At 43.8% G+C, this 17,104-nt stretch overlaps 1 protein-coding gene across 2 annotated transcripts in view; it reads left to right on the top strand.

Annotated features, from left to right (window-relative positions):
* ORC1 (origin recognition complex subunit 1) overlaps positions 1-13,647 on the top strand; it is a 34,638-nt gene extending 20,991 nt beyond the window's left edge. For both annotated transcript variants that reach the window (XM_065873907.1, XM_065873916.1), the window contains 8 exons: positions 302-403; positions 826-997; positions 1,748-1,855; positions 2,124-2,273; positions 2,971-3,090; positions 7,762-7,931; positions 8,478-8,565; positions 13,237-13,647. In XM_065873907.1, the coding sequence (XP_065729979.1) occupies positions 302-403; positions 826-997; positions 1,748-1,855; positions 2,124-2,273; positions 2,971-3,090; positions 7,762-7,931; positions 8,478-8,565; positions 13,237-13,431 (1,105 nt within the window). In that variant the 3' untranslated portion in view covers positions 13,432-13,647. The remainder of the gene's footprint in view (positions 1-301; positions 404-825; positions 998-1,747; positions 1,856-2,123; positions 2,274-2,970; positions 3,091-7,761; positions 7,932-8,477; positions 8,566-13,236) is intronic.
* The last annotated feature ends 3,457 nt before the right edge of the window (positions 13,648-17,104 follow it).

The raw sequence follows: 17,104 nt of genomic DNA, 5'->3' as shown, positions 1-17,104 counted from the left end.
TACATAAGCCTAGATCCTGCCAGAAATCAGCTGAATCAGAATCTCGTGTGGGATGAGGTCCACCCATGTGATTTGAGGAACCTCCCCAGGTGATATGTACTCTTAGTTAGAAGCACTGAGTTGGGTGATTTGTCTGGGTAGAGAAAGGCCAAATGAAGAAGTTTAAGAATGAAGGCATTCCCTTGGATGTGAGATTAAGGTTTCAAATAGAAACTATAGATAAATCTTTTCCATTTATTATTGAGTAGATAGTAAAATGCTTCTAAAGTCCTCCTTTTCCCTCATTTACCACCAACTTTAGGCTGCATGTTTCTGCTGTACCTGCGTCTCTTCCCTGTCGGGAACAGGAATTCCAGGACATATACAACTTTGTGGAAAGCAAACTCCTTGACCATACTGGAGGGTGAGTCATGTTGAGGAAGCAGGATGCTCAGGGCAGAAGGCCCTGCTAGCGTACCACCTCAGGTGCTGTAGTTCACCCGAGCGGTCTTTCCCTGGTGTCAGAACAGGCAAGGCCATTGCTGAAGCCTATGCTTCTGAAGCAGTTTTTGTTGTCAAAGTAATTCTATAGAGTTCTGTCTTACAGAGAAAATGACACTGGCCTTTTTTGGGTGGGCACTTGGCATACAGCATTGCTTATAGAATGAATGGTTCTATATAAACAGGTCCTGCTCTGATCAGCTTCCAAGGATGGTCCTTACTGCTCCCACCTCCACATTTCAGGGGCCTCTGTCCTTCCTTCAGCACACATTCTCATACTCATAACTGATGATAGCGTAAGGCAGCTGCACAGACCCAGCCCGGGGTCTTCTCTTCTTGCCCCAGGTGCATGTACATCTCCGGGGTCCCTGGGACAGGGAAGACTGCCACTGTACACGAGGTGATACGCTGCCTGCAGCAGGCATCCCAAGCAAATGATGTTCCTCCCTTTCAATACATTGAGGTCAATGGCATGAAGCTGACAGAGCCCCACCAAGTCTATGTGCAAATCTTGCAGGTGAGCAACGCTGTTTGGGCTTTTTGTTTCGGTTTTTTTGGTTTGTCTTTTGGTCTTTGGGTTTTTTTGGCCCCACGGCTTGCAGAATCCTAGTTCCCCGACCAGGGATCAAACCCAGGCCCTCGGCAGTGAAAGCACGGAGTCTCAGCCACTGGACTGCCAGGGATTCCCCTGTTTGGGCTTTTTGGAAAATACAGTTTCTGGGTGGCACATGAAAAGGGAAAGGTTTACTTAATTTTGTGCATATTATATGTTCACAACTTGCCAAGCAGTGTCCTTTGTGTAGAGGTAGCAAGGACAAAGAAGGCAGAATTCCTACCCTCAAGGACCTTGAAGTCTAGGAGCTGGATAGGAATTTCTGGAAGCTAGTACTTACCAACATGGTGAAAACCATTTGTACACAGCGGGCATTGTGGCAAACCGGAAAAGGGGTCAGAGGTAGGCCGAAGTTTGCATCTCACTTTTTCATTCATTAGCCCGTTATCTTGGAACAAGCAACGTCCAGTTACAGTCATACACTAATGATTTTGTAGGGGTTTCTGGGGCCAGCCTGTGGCTCATTTGCATTTCAAACACTATTGTCTCTTGTTGCCTTCTCTTCTCCTTCCAGTGGAAGGCAGAGGGTAGGATACTGAAGTCCTCAGGGTGAATAGCTTCCTCTATATGCAGATTTAACTTTAAGCCCAGGGGAGTAAAGTCCTTACAGTTCACCACACATTCCCCCACCCGCCCCGCCCCACCGCAATGCAGAAGCTGACGGGTCACAGGGCTACAGCTCACCACGCGGCAGAACTGCTGGCTAAGCGATTCCGCACTCGAGGGTCCTCTCAGGAAACCACTGTGCTGCTTGTGGATGAGGTAAGGAGGTGCCCACGGAAGGACTGGAGAGGAAGTGGCGTGGCACTTGATTGCAATGTTCCGGGAGCAAATACTGGGCGGGCGGCAAGTCCTGGCTCCCTTCTTCCTTCACTTTGGCCCATTCTCTGCTGGTGAGAGGCATGTGTCCATTGATGTCCTTGCTGGTGGTATGACCTGAGAGCACCTGAAGCTAAAGCAGTGGTAACAGGCTTCCCTCCGGGGCCCCGTCTCTGTGGTTGACCCTGCGTCTCTCTCCATCTCCTGGCAGCTCGACCTTCTGTGGACTCAGAAACAAGACGTAATGTACAATCTGTTTGACTGGCCCACTCACAAGGAGGCCCGGCTTGTGGTCCTGACCATTGCCAACACCATGGATCTGCCAGAGCGCATCATGATGAACCGGGTGTCCAGCCGACTGGTAGGGCCATTCTCAAGCTGTTCTTACAGACCCATAAGCTGGGCCAAGGATTTCTCCAAAAATGAAAACATAGGAATCTAAAATAAATAGGAAAAGTTAAGAAATGTGATTTCTGAAATTCTTATAATTACTAAGTTGGAATTAAATATGTCACCATTGCATGGCTTTCTGCAAACCTATCTTCTTGGTGTTCTGCTACCTCTGCCCTCTTAAACTGCACAGAACCCTAAAGGTTTAATTATTTAAAAAACTACTTAAGTGCTTACCCTTGTCAGGCAGTGTTAGATGCCCGGAGTATGGCTGTGAATGGGGCAGACACAGTCTCTGCCCTTGTGGACCTTGTGGTTCAGCAGGAGTGACACCGGGAGCCAAGCCGGTGCATGTTGTAGAGGTGAAGATCGTCCCACCCACTCTAACGAGAGCACCTCTGCTCAGATCTACTTGTAAATGATTCCAGTAGAATAGAAGATTCTTTTAAGCTAAATGAAAAAACAGTCGAGAGCTACTGCCCTACAGGATCCCACAGGCCATTGTCAGTAACAAAAGGAGCTGGAAGCAGTGGTAGTCCTGCGATGAAATGTGTAAATTGTTACATGGGACTTGGAAATCAGGTTTGGGGACTTGCAGGTGGCTTTCCACCCGGACTATTGGAGTGGGAAATCCATGAACTTGTTCCTCTGTCATCTTGACTCCCCAGGGTCTAACCAGGATGTCCTTCCAGCCCTATACTCACAGCCAACTGCAACAGATCCTGGTGTCCCGACTCAAACATTTAAAGGCCTTTGAGGATGATGCCATCCAGTTGGTAGCCAGGAAGGTAAGTCGCCTTTGGGGAGCTCCTAGTCGCACCGACAGTTTTTGCTGAGTACCTGCCCATGTGAGGCCCTATGCTGGGTGCTCTGGAGATGAAGAAAAAATTAGGAAGTCCTGTAAAAACAAATACCAAAACATAGAAACAAAATTCTGAAAAATTCCTTAACCTTATTATTGTATAACTAATTAGAAGGCTCTGAGTATGGTGGGCTTATATACAAGTGAAGATTAATTGATTCAGGGAGCTTTGTATAATCAAAAGGGCAACGTAGTGAGTGAGTTAGACAAACCTGGTTTGAATTCTTGCTCTAATACTTTAATAAGCATGTGGAAGGTTACAGAAAAGTTACTTAAAAACTTCCTGGGCTTCAGTTTTCTTCTCTGAAAAATGGGAATAATAATAGTTACCTCATAGGGTCATTGTGAGAATTAAATGAGACCATGTCTGTAATGTACCTAGCAGGGTGCATGTTCCATGGTGGATATGAAGTGTGGGATGCCTACCCACTCCAGGCTTACTGGGAGAATGCCAATTGAGATTCCACTAAGACTTCTCCGAGGCTGCTGAGGAACAACTCAGGTTAAATGTCCACCTTGAGCTGAATGAAAGACACCACACATCCACAGTATTTCAGCACTTAAAAAGAGTTATCAACTTATTTCTAGTTTCTTACTGGAAACGATGTGAACTCTGAATGCCTATAGCAGCAACACACATCTGTAACACCTGTTCAAAGTTGGGTACTATATTAAGTATTAGGCAGAGGTGAGCGAGATATGGTGTTTATCTCCAAGCTTTACTTTCTAGGAGAGAGATCCTCAAAGTTACTATCTAACCCTTCTGTTGGTAGAGTTTTCCACCTCTGCAATCATGCAATTTCTAAAAGTTCTTTTTTTTCCTCTGAATGGTCCTTTTATATACCATCCTACTTATTTGAGGTTGTTTTCTCCCTTTTCCTCTAAGATGCTTTGTCTGTTGGTTTTGGTTTCTATCCTGCATCGTTAGACTTTCCTCAGCTGCCATTGTGGTCCGCTGAGGTCTAAGGGTGGAGATTACAGAGCTGATTGGGAGCTCTGAGTATATAAGTGGGGCTTGTTCATTGAGAGCTTCACTGAGGGGTAATCTGATTGGGCCAATTTCAATATCTTTAGTTTATTCCCATATTTTCTGGGATAGTCAGATTTCAAAGAGTAGGCTTCCCCTGTCCTGCCTGCAGGGCAGTGTTCTAGGATCAGGGGAGGTGGGCTGGAGTCAGGGAGGGTGGAGGTCTTCAAATTCAGCATGCAAATAGTAACCATCTATATTTAGTAAGGGACATCCCCTCCTCTGCAACAATACCTAGTGTTACTGGTCCAGAGACTTTTTTGTTTATCCTTGCTTGAGAGTAAATTTCTGGTCTCCTGCCATGGTACATAAGAGGGATAATCTCCGAGGCAAAGAGTTTTATGGAAACAGTACAAATTACCAAGGCACAAAATTTTCTCACAGAGCCCTAAACCCTCCCTCAGTGGCCCTAATGTTCACCAACAGCATGAAATGGGGGAGAGGTCTAGGGCAAGGGTCAGCAAACTTTCTGTGAAGGGCCAGTAGTAAATGTTTTAGGTTTTCTGGGCCATAATGATCTGTCACCACTATTCAACTCTGCCTTTGTGTTGTGAAAGTAGCCATGTATTATATAATATGTAAACAAATGCACATAGCTGTGTTACAATAAAATTTTATTTACAAAAACATGTGGTAGGCCATAGTTTGCCAACTCCTGATCTAGGGCATCCATTTCTTAACTGTCAACCAGTCCTCTTTATTTTAGCCAAACTTCCCCCTTTACCTCCAGTTCCAGTATCACTAACTCCTGAGCATTTTGAAGATTTTTAGTGTAACTTAGGTTTGTTCTTGGATTCCTCACTGCGGGCTTAGGAATGGGCTTTCTCAGTCTGCTAGGTTAACCAGTACCCTGCCACTTCTTTCCAACTTTCAGAATTATATTGTTTACTGCTCTCCAGTTGCTTCCTTTTCTTATTTAGGGTTCTTGGTCTTTAAATAAGGTTTCAGAAGACTTCAAACTTGGCTGCTGTTTCTACCCAAAACTCTTGCCTGTAATTTCAAACCTCTCTTTTATTTCTTAACACAGAAACACACCTATTGTTTATCTTATGATACCTGAAGTCTTTGCAGGTTTACTTCTGTCGACTGCTGATTCACATGCCTGTATGGCCTTGTTTCCTTGTTTTTTGTGTCTTGATTTTTTTTTTTTTTTTTAACTGTATGCTCATGTTTCTTAAGAGCCTTATCTGAGAGTTGATTGAGGCCTGGGCTGAAGTTGAATTCATTTAGTTTGTTTGTGCTTCTGTCAGTTACTGAGGGGCACTACCAACTGGGACCAATTTTTAAACAAAATTCTCTACTTGAGGTTTTTAGGAGAACATAAATTTGGGGTACAAATCCATGTGAGGACTTGTGGTTGCAAAGACTCGGTGAGTTTTTGTCACCCTACACCCACCTAACGCCAAGGTCACAACAGGCCATTTTTCTTGCCATCCCTTCTGCATGATAAGTCTTTCACTCACCCTCATACTGGGGCTGTAATGGAGGTCGGGTCCCAAGCTTATGCAAGGTCTTTTCTTAGATTCCATGTTGGGTGGCCCCAGCTTTTTCTTTTGTCTCCCTCACCCCAGAAGCAGTCAAAAAGAGTGCTTACGGTCGCCAGCGTTCACAGGTACCCTCAAAGTGGGAAGTGCTTTGGGTGTTTTCTAGTCTCCCAGGGTCACCTGTCCACTTTGATTCTAGGCCTCTGAGCAGCCCTTGAGTCCCTGCTATTAACCACTGTATGGTGCTGCTTCACACAGAGGAAAGGAGGAGTGATAGGGCGGAAACATCCCCAGGACATCCTCACCAGCTGAATATGGGAGATTAGAAGGAGGGAATAATATTCGCTGGTGCTCATGTTTCCATCTTGGGTTTCTGGAAAAGTGATTTTTGTTTTGAATGTCTTATATTTGAATTCTGAAAACAGAAATAGACACAAAACATTTAAAAACTCCTATAATCCTGTCTGTCATACTGAGTGAAGTAAGTCAGAAAGAGAAAAACAAATATTGTATATTAACGCATATATGTGGAACCTAGAAAAATGGTACACATGAACCTATTTGCAGGGCAGGAATAGAGATGCAGATGTACAGAGCGGACATGTGGACACAGGGGAGGGGTGGGGTGGGGAGGATGGGATGAATTGGGAGACTGGGATTGACATAAATACACTACCATGTGTAAAACAGATAGCTAGTGGGAACCTGCTGTATAGCGCAGGAAGCTCAGCTTGGTGCTCTGTGATGACCTAGATGGGTGGGATGGGGGGGGGAGGGAGGGAATATATGTATACATGTATTCACTTCTTTGTACAGCAGAAACTAACACAACATTGTAAAGCAACTATACCCCAATTGAAAAAAGAGTCAAAAAATAAGAAAATAAAATCTCCTATAATCCCACTTCCCAGAAATGACTCCTTTTAATGTCTTAGTTTTTGGTGTGTGTATGCCTGCGCATGCATGTATGTGTATGCCTATACGATTTGCTTTTTTAAACTTAATGTTTTATAATTGGAAGAAAATAATTACTTTGGGACGCTATCAGGCAGGATGTCATCGCCTGCGATGGTTGTCAGGTGAATGATGGGGTTGCTGGCAAGCACTGGGAATATACAAACAGAAATCCTTGCAGGCAATGGTGACTCCAGGAGTTCCCGCAGTTAAATTTAAAATGCAAGAGCCCTCCTATGTCATCTTGGGAGAGAGTATAGGATTCCCCGTAAAGGGAGCCCAGGAGCCCCTCAGCCTCTGTGCACATGGAAAGGAAGGCAGGCACAAAAGCAGAGCCATTGGCATGGGGGGTTGGTCTAATTCATCTAACCACAGATTCCTCTGGGTCCTCCAGCTTCATGGCTTCCTTCCCTCTTGATTCTGGTTCATTTAGCCATTGACCAGGTAGTTTCCAAAATTCATGACATGCTGTGAGGGAGGCTCCGGCTGTGGCTTTTTTTTTTTTTTTTTTTTGCGGTACGCAGGCCTCTCACTGTTGTGGCCTCTCCCGTTGCGGAGCACAGGCTCTGGACGCGCAGGCTCAGCGGCCATGGCTCACGGGCCCAGCCGCTCCGCAGCATGTGGGATCTTCCCGGACCAGGGCACGAACCCGTGTCTCCTGCATCGGCAGGCGGACTCTCAACCACTGCGCCACCAGGGAAGCCCCAGACTGTGGCTTTATCTCCAAAATAGGCTCCACCTCAGCCTCTTGGCTTTTTCTCTTCATGCAAGGAACAAGACTCTTGTGTCTCCAGATGGTTTAGTAATGATCTTGGGCCAAAGGTCTCTTCTTTTAGATTTCTTCATTTTTCTAATATTAAATAAAGTTGAGAATTTCTGTCTCTTCCATTCTGGAATTATCTGTAAGGCCAAGACAAAGGTGTGGTGTGGACTTGGGGAAAAGTCCCAGACAGTATAATAATTTATATATGAGCTCCCACCAGGTTCCCAGCCAGGGCCAAGTACTTAATTTCATGCTTAAGTCCATTCCCAGCCCTGCCCTTCCTTTTTATCTGAACACAGAATCAGTTGGTTTTTCTTCTGGGTTGAGATGGCAAGGGGATCTCGAGGAATAAAATGTTCCCTCTTGTAGGTAGCAGCCCTCTCTGGAGATGCACGACGCTGCCTGGACATTTGTAGGCGTGCCACAGAGATTTGTGAGTTCTCCTGCCAGAAGCCCGACTCCCCTGGCCTGGTCACTACAGCCCACTTACTGGAAGCAGTAGAGGAGATGTTTTCTTCGTCATACATCACTGCCATCAAGTAAGACGCTTCTGCTTCCTGACCCTGAACCTCCCTTGGAAGACCACTGGAGAGGGCCATGGAAGCATGCTTCCCTTTCAAAGCTTTTACTCATACAACCTGCATTTACTGACAGTGCTGTCCCTTTTCTTAAGAGGCATAGTCTAGTCAAAGAGACAGAAATGTAATCCTAGTATAATAGGAGAATAATTACCATGTATTGAGTTACACTATAGGTGTTTATGAAGTAAAGTGCTGTGGAAATAAGAAGAAGGAAGTAGCTACTTCTCTCACATTGAATGATATACTCAACCATGAAACGGGGGTGCTGGTACATGTCCAGATATAGTTGCTGTGTTCCCTTACTTCCAAAGTGTTATTTTTCATATCATTTTGAGACTTTGAGGGAAAGGGAAATCCTTGCCAAATCATATAGGAATATAGGAGGAAATAGTCCCAAGTTTTTTCCTCTCTCTTCTCTAAAGACACAGAGAAGTTTTATTTGGCTTTCCTTGAGTTGGTGGTACAGCCACTTAGGAGAATTCACATCTTCTCATTTTCTCTAAGGAATTCCTCCGTTCTGGAACAGAGCTTCCTGAGAGCCATCCTTGCAGAGTTCCGTCGATCAGGACTGGAGGAAGCAACATTTCAACAGGTGATTGATCTACTTTTAAAAAAATCCTATTTTGGTCTGGTGCCTTTAAAATATAATATGTGGGAATTTTAACCACTGTGTAATAGTCCGTCTCCATTTTGTGCCAACCTGATTATGCTAAAGAATATCAAACCAGTGCCTATTTTTATGTGATATTTAATTGAGTTACATGAGAAGAGACCTTTAGCAAATGGTTTCTGCATATTAGATTGAGGCTTTACTATGTGCCAGATACTTTTCTGGGAGTGGGAGATTCAAAGATGAGCAAGACAAAAGTTGCTGCCCTGATACAGCTTATGGTGTAGTGTGGGGCAAAGCTTTCAGAACAAGCCTTCTTTAAAAACAAATCACAACCATCACCCTGATACCAAATCCAGACAAAGATGTAACAAAGAAAGAAAACTACAGGCCAATATCACTGATGAACATAGATGCAAAATTCCTCAACAAAATACTAGCAAACAGAATCCAAGAGCACATTAAAAGTATCATATACCCTGATCAAGTGGGGTTTATCCCAGGAATGCAAGGATTCTTCAATATATGCAAATCAATCAATGTAATAAACCGTTTTAGCAAATTGAAGGAGAAAAACCCTATGATAATCTCAATAGATGCAGAAAAAGCTTTCGACAAAATTCAACACCCATTTATGGTAGAAACCCTCCAGAAAGTAGGCCAGAAGGAACTTAACCTGAACATAATAAAGCCCATATATGACAAACCCACAGCCAACATCGTTCTTAATGGTGAAAAACTGAAACCATTTCCACCAAGATCAGGAAAAAGACAAGGTTGCCCACTCTCACCACTGTTATTCAACATAGTTTTGGAAGTTTTAGCCACAGCAATCAGAGAAGAAAAAGAAATAAAAGGAATCTAAATCAGAAAAGAAGTAAAGCTGTCACTGTTTGCAGATAACATCATACTATACATAGAGAATCCTAAAGATGCTACTAGAAAACTGCTAGAGCTAATCAGTGAATTTGGTAAAGTAGCAGGATACAAAATTAATGCACAGAAATATCTTGCATTCCTATACACCAATGATGAAAACTCTGAAAGAGAAATTAAGGAAACACTCCCATTTACCATCGCAACAAAAAGAATAAAATACCTAGGAATAAACCTACCTTAGGAGACAAAATAACTGTATGCAGAAAACTATAAGACACTGATGAAAGAAATTAAAGATGATACAAACAGATGGAGAGATATACCATGTTCTTGGATTGGAAGAATCAACATTGTGAAAATGACTCTACTACCCAAAGCAATCTACAGATTCAATTCAATCCCTATCAAACTACCAATGGCATTTTTCACAGAACTAGGACAAAAAATTTCACAATCTGTATGGAAATACAAAAGACCCCGAATAGCCAAAGCAATCTTGAAAAATAAAAACGGAGCTGGAGGAATCAGGCTCCCAGACTTCAGACTATACTACAAAGCTACAGTAATCAAGACAGTATGATACTGGCATAAAAACAGAAATATAGATCAGTGGAAAGGATTGAAAGCCCAGAGATAAACCCACACACATATGGTCACCTTATTTGTGATAAAGGAGGCAAGAATATACGATGGAGAAAAGACAACCTCTTTAATAAGTGGTACTGGCAAAACTGGACAGCTACGTGTGAAAGAATGAAATTAGAACACTCTCTAACACCATATACAAAAATAAACTCAAAATGGATTAAAGACCTAAATGTAAGGCCAGACACTATAAAACTCTTAGAGGAAAACATAGGCAGAACACTATGACATAAATCACAGCAAGATCCTTTTTGACCCACCTCCTAGAGAAATGGAAATAAAAATAAACAAATAGGACCTAATGAAACTTAAAAGCTTTTGCACAGCAAAGGAAACCATAAACAAGACGAAAAGACAACCCTCAGAATGGGAGAAAATATTTGCAAATGAAGCACCTGACAAAGGATTAATCTCCAAAATTTACAAGCAGCTCATGCAGCTCAATATCACAAAAACAAACAACCCAATCCAAAAATGGGCAGAAGACCTAAATAGACATTTCTCCAAAGAAGATATACAGATTGCCAACAAACACATGAAAGAATGCTCAACATCACTAATCATTAGAGAATTGCAAATCAAAACTACAATGAGGGGGCCTCCCTGGTGGCGCAGTGGTTGAGAGTCTGCCTGCCGATGCAGGGTACACGGGTTCGTGCCCCAGTCCAGGAGGATCCCACATGCCGCGGAGCGGCTGGGCCCGTGAGCCATGGCCGCTGAGCCTGCGCGTCCGGAGCCTGTGCTCTGCAGCGGGAGAGGCCACAGCAGTAAGCGGCCTGCGTACCGCAAAAAAAAAAAACAAAAAAACAAAAAACTACAATGAGGTATCACCTCACACCAGTCAGAATGGCCATCATCAAAAAATCTATAAACAATAAATGCTGGAGAGGGTGTGGAGAAAAGGGAACCCTTTTGCACTGTTGGTGGGAATGTAAATTGATACAGCCACTGTGGAGAACAGTATGGAGGTTCCTGAAAAAGCTAAAAATAGGGGGCTTCCCTGGTGGCGCAGTGGTTGAGAGTCCGCCTGCCGATGTAGGGGACGCGGGTTCGTGCCCCGGTCCGGGAGGATCCCACATGCCGCAGAGTGGCTGGGCCCGTGAGCCATGGCCGCTGAGCCTGCGTGTCCGGAGCCTGTGCTCCGCAACAGGAGAGGCCACAACAGTGAGAGGGCCGTGTACTGCAAAAAAAAAAAAACAAAACAAAACCAAAAATAGAACTACCATACGAGCCAGCAATCCCACTACTGGGCATATACCCTGAGAAAACCATAATTCAAAAACAGTCATGTTCCACAATGTTCATTGCAGCTGCATTTACAATATCCAGGACATGGAAGCAACCTAAGTGTCCATTGACAGATGAATGGATAAAGAAGATGTGGCACATATATACAATGCAATATTACTCAGCCATATAAAGAAACGAAATTGAGTTATTTGTAGTGAGGTGGATGGACTTAGAGTCTGTCATACAGAGTGAAGTAAGTCAGAAAGACAAAAACAAATACCGTATGCTAACACATATATATGGAATCTGAAAAAAAAAACAGACAGGAATAAATACGCAGAAGTAGAGAACGGACCTGAGGACACGGGGAGGGGAAGGGTAAGCTGGGACGAAGTGAGAGAGTAGCATTGACATATATACACTACCAAATGTAAAACAGATAGCTAGTGGGAAGCAGCTGCGTAGCACAGGGAGAGCAGCTCGGTGCTTTGTGAACACCTAGAGGGGTGGGATAGGGAGGGTGGGAGGGGGATGCAAGAAGGAGGAGATATGGGGATATATGTATATGTATAGCTGATTCACTTTGTTATAAAGCAGAAACTAACACACCACTGTAAAGCAATTATACTCCAATAAAGATGTTAAAAAAAAATCACAGGGCTTCCCTGGTGGCGCAGTGGTTGAGAGTCCGCCTGCCGATGCAGGGGACATGGGTTCGTGCCCCGGTCCGGGAAGATCCCACATGCCGCGGAGCGGCTGGGCCCGTGAGCCATGGCCGCTGAGCCTGCGCGTCCGGAGCCTGTCCTCCGCAACGGGAGAGGCCACAACAGTGAGAGGCCCGCGTAACGCATAAAAAAAAAAAAAAAAAAAAAAAAAAAAAAAAATCACAAAGATCAATCCAAACACTCTGAGAATAATTTCAACTATATCAAGTAAAAGGAATCATTAGGGCTTGGGCCTTAGTGGTTTATTAAAGGTGTTTAAGTATATACCTGGGAGTTTGTATATCTGTGTGTATGAGTATGTTTTAGACAAATAGAGATGTCAGGAAAACATTTTCCTTCCAGCTGTTTATTTCCTTTAAGCTTTTCTTCTTTAAATTCTTTTTGTTGTTGTTGTTGGTACGTGGGCCCCTCACTGTTGTGGCCTCTCCCGCTGCGGAGCACAGGCTCTGGACGCACAGGCTCAGCGGCCATGGCTCACGGGCCCAGCCGCTCCGCGGCATGTGAGATCTTCCCAGACCGGGTCACAAACCCGTGTCCCCTGCATCGGCAGGCGGACTCTCAACCACTGCGCCACCAGGGAAGCCCCTAAATTCTTTTTTAAACATTTAGTCGCTAGTCATGTTTTGCCCGTTTTTGTTTTTGTAAAGCCTGAGATAGCTCTTCTGGAGAGAGTGACCTGTATTCTCTCCCGGCCTTTGAGCTTTTCCAAGGGACATGCCTTGGCACCTGCTCACTGTTTCTGCCAGGGAAAATGCCCTTATAGCAAAATTTGACTTGAATTATGACAGTCTCAGTAGGAACACTCAGCCCCTGGAGATGAGGACTGTTTGTATAACTGCGACAGTTACTAAGCATATTATATCTCTTAACTCATGACAGATATTGTATATTTAATAGATAAAACTGAAGCTCAGAAAGTGAAATAACTGGCCCGGGTTGCTTATTTAGGTAATTGGCAGAACCAGGGTTCAGACCTGCTGTTGTCTGATTCCGAGGCCAGTACTACATTCTGCCCCTGTGTTTGTGCCCCAGTGGGGCACCCCTTGATGCCTTCTGGGGTACTGAGTATCCTGGAAAAGAAGTGTCTCATTGTCCCAAATGTAGAAACAATGATTGGATACAGACCCAGGACTACCTTCTGGCAGCTGACCTCAGGTTTGTTTTTTGTTTCTAGGTATACACTCAACACGTGGCACTGTGCAGGATGGAGGGTCTCCCGTACCCCACCATGTCAGAGACCATGGCGGTGTGCTCTCACCTAGGCTCCTGCCGCCTCCTCCTTGTGGAGCCCAGCAGGAATGACCTGCTCCTTCGTGTGCGGCTCAACGTCAGCCAGGATGATGTTTTATATGCACTGAAAGAAGAGTGAAGGGCTTCACAAGGAAGAACTGTGATCTGCTGTTTTTAAAGAGCCCTGTTTCCATTTCCTAAGCACATGCAATCATTGTAGCAAAGTATACTGAACAGCAATGGCTGTCATGTATTTTGCAATTTTCCGTTAAATCATTTGCTTTTTCTGGAGTGTTTGGGAAGTTTTATAGTCATTACAAACATCAAATTATAAAATGAAACCATCCCTCCTACACTAGGCCCTCTCTCTGGGTTTTATTTCTGTTAGTAGCCCTGACATTTTAATGGTAACATACCATGTATATAAATACAAGCACACAATTACGGTATCTATATAAAATAGTTCCAGGAGAGTAAGTAAGAAATTACTTATATTGGTTGCCTCTGGGAAAGAACTGGATGGCTACCTTCAGGGTTAGAGGAAGACATTCACTGCTATGTCATTATGTATCTCTTAACTTTTGAACAATGTGAGTGTAATATACTCAGCACATAAAAAGGAACTGCTGGAAATAATATCAGTAATAAATATCCCTAGTAACAAATAGCTAGAAAATGGAATTTTTAAAAAGATACCATTTATCATAAAAACAAATCTTTAAAATATACTTAGATGGCACAGAATATATAAGGTACCTAGAAATTAATAAATGTAATTAATCTCTAAATAGAAATCAATTCCAATTAAAATCTTGGTAGGGTTTTTTTGTATAACTTTGCAAGTTAATTCTGATAAACCAACAATAGAACAAACTGACATCTAAAACCTCATGTCAGCTACTGAGAAAATACATCATCCATGTCATAGTCCTGCCAGAAAGGTTTGACCTCAATCTACTGATGAGAAAAATTATCAGGTAAATCAAAATTGAGGGAAAAATATTCACAAAGCAATGATTCCTCTTCAAAAATATTCATATCACAAAAGAAGAAAAAAATGGAGAAACTATTCTAAACTAAAGAAGACTAGAGAAATGAGAGCTAAATAGCTAAGTAGACTGTAAGAACCTTGATTGGGTCATGGATTTAAGAGATACAAACAGTTATAAGCATTATTATGGACTATATTCATATTAGGTAATAGGATTATGTAAATGTTAAATTTTGTGGGTGTGATAAATTATTGTGGTTGTGTAGGAGAATGTCCTTGTTCTTAAGAGAATCATGATAAGACATTTATGAGTGAAATATAACATCTGCAACAAATTAAATAGCTCAAAAAATACATAGATACATATATTTATAACTGCTCGTAATGGACTAAGGATCAGTATCAGAATATTTTAAAGCATTATACAATAAGAAAAAGGAAAATGGGTAAATAAGGCATCCACAGAATAAGAAATATAACCAACAAAATGGAAACAGTAAAAGAAGCCTGCAAGTCAAAACACGTTCACATCTATTAAAAAAAAATCTTTCCATGGTGATATGGAACAATTGGAAACCAAATGCCCCATTGATGTAAGTGTAAACTAGAACAACTGCATTGGAGATAATTTGGAAATATTTAGTCTATAAAATCCTATGAGCCCCCAATTTCACTCCTAGGAATATACCCTAGAGAAACACATGTAAACACCAGGAATTATATACAAGAATATTCATAGCACTGTAATGGCAAGCCATTGGAAAAGTGAATTATTTTCATACTGTGAGATAACATACAGAAATGAAAAATAAGTAGTAAGTATCAATGGATGAAGCTAAAAAGGTCGAGTAAAAAAAGGAGTTGAAGAATATTTGCAGTGATAACAATGATATAATGTCAAAGCTTGCAAAAAAAAATACTATGGTTTGCTTAAGGATGTACACACACATAGTAGAAATGCTCAGGAATAATAAACACCAAATTCAGGAGATTGAATATCTCTTCGGGAAAGGGTTGTAACATGAGAGGTGGCGAGGTGGCTTCAAGAGTATTGTACTGGTTCTTCTTAAACTTGCGGTAAGTGCTCATGTATTTAATTCACACAATAAATAGTAACTTTATTTAGTGCCTACTGTGTACCATGCACTGCTCTAGACACTGAAGTTGAAGAACAAGCAAAAGCTCCTGCCTTTATGGAGTTTGCATTCTAGCAAATGTGAAATATTGTACATTTTTATGTCTTAAATGTTTCATTATAAAACATTTTGAAGTTTAATGAGAAGAAATATGGGAGTGAAACTTCCATTTTATTTCTATTCAACATTCTTTTTTTTTTTTTTTTTTGGCTGCTCTACCTTATGGCTTGCAGCCTCTTAGTTCCCAGACCAAGAATTGCAGTCGGGGCCTCAGCAGTGAGAGCAGAGTCCTAACCTCTGGACCACCAGGGAGTTCCCTGAACATTCCATTTTAAAATAGTAAAGACAGTCTCTTCTTCAGGAAATCACCAAAAAGCAATAAGGAGGTGGAAAAGCTCGTTGTCCAAGGAAACTGGAAGATGAAAGTTTAGGAAATAGGCAGGAGGAAGTGATTTGCTAGGTTTTAGATGGAAGATTCCTTCCCCCTACCCTCCAATTGCATTGCATTGCCCTACCGGATAGGGGAGTAAGAACTTGGTGTTAAAAGACAGTAAGAACTGTCTGAAGTGACTTTATAAAGAGGTGCAATGAACACTGCCTTTCATATCTTACGTATTCAACCCGCCTTCTGATTGGAAAAGGTACATTTAAGTGCTGAATGATTAAGAAGAAGATGGTGAGCCCCATTTCTCTTTCTTAGAGACCCAGTTACACAGGGCACTGCGGAAGATGGTGAGCAGAGAAACCGCTCCTCTAGGGCGGAGGCTGCACTATCCTCACCTCCACGCCGAGGGGCGGGACGAGGACTTGAGGCTAGATAAGTGAGCTTGCGCCCAAACAGCCTCAGAGTGGGAGTGAGGGAGAAGCTTGGCGGGTAAATTGTATTAATAAATGGGCAAGGACAGGGGTCAAACCTCTGCGTTTGCACAAGCAGCCGGACAACCCTGAACTGTACAACGACCCTCCGTGAAAACTTTGCGTTACCTGCCCGAAGGCGCCTGCGCGCTGAGAACCCCACCCTTGGAGTCACCTGTTGGAGCGCCACGCCCGCTCTGCCTTGCGCAGGCGTAATACGCGCCGCACCGGTCGTGGAGTCACGTGTTAGAGCGCGAGGCGCCTCCCGCCGGGGCGCTTCCTGTCGCGGCTTCCTCGGCGGCCCAGGGGCCGCGGGAGGCCTGGGCGGTCCCCGGCGGGAGAAGGCCCGGTTCGGTTTCGGATCCGCCGCGAGGTATGCCGCGATCCTGCCCTCTGGCGAGGGAAGAGGAGGGGACGGCGGGGGAGATGGAGGCGGCTGGGCAAGGCAGGACGGCGCGTCCTGCAGCTCGGGAGTGGGGTCCCCGGCTTCCCCTCCCCTGCGCGCTCCCTGCCCTTCTATCGCCTGAGCCCGGGCCTGGTACAGCACCGCTGCCCCCAGCCCGGTGCCCCCGGAGCCGCAGACTTGGCGCGTCTCACTGACCCGCTCACTCCGTGTCACCCGCTCAGTTGACCGCCAGCTGTTCACCCAAGTCACTGAAATCTGACGCCTGGAGTCATCCTGAGCGCCCCCTCCCGTGAGTGCACATGCAGTTAACCTCCGAGCCCTGTTGATTTTACCCCCTAACTCGAGTCGGTCCACTTCTCTCCATCCCCAATGCCGCCCCCACGCTGTCTCAGCTTCTCCCCTTTCGCCGAGACCGTTGCAAGAT

Source organism: Phocoena phocoena, chromosome 1 (assembly GCF_963924675.1).
Source record: "Phocoena phocoena chromosome 1, mPhoPho1.1, whole genome shotgun sequence".
In the NCBI taxonomy this organism is placed as follows: domain Eukaryota; kingdom Metazoa; phylum Chordata; class Mammalia; order Artiodactyla; family Phocoenidae; genus Phocoena; species Phocoena phocoena.
Note: the sequence above shows the minus strand (reverse complement) of the source record. Positions and strands in the feature narration are given on the sequence as shown.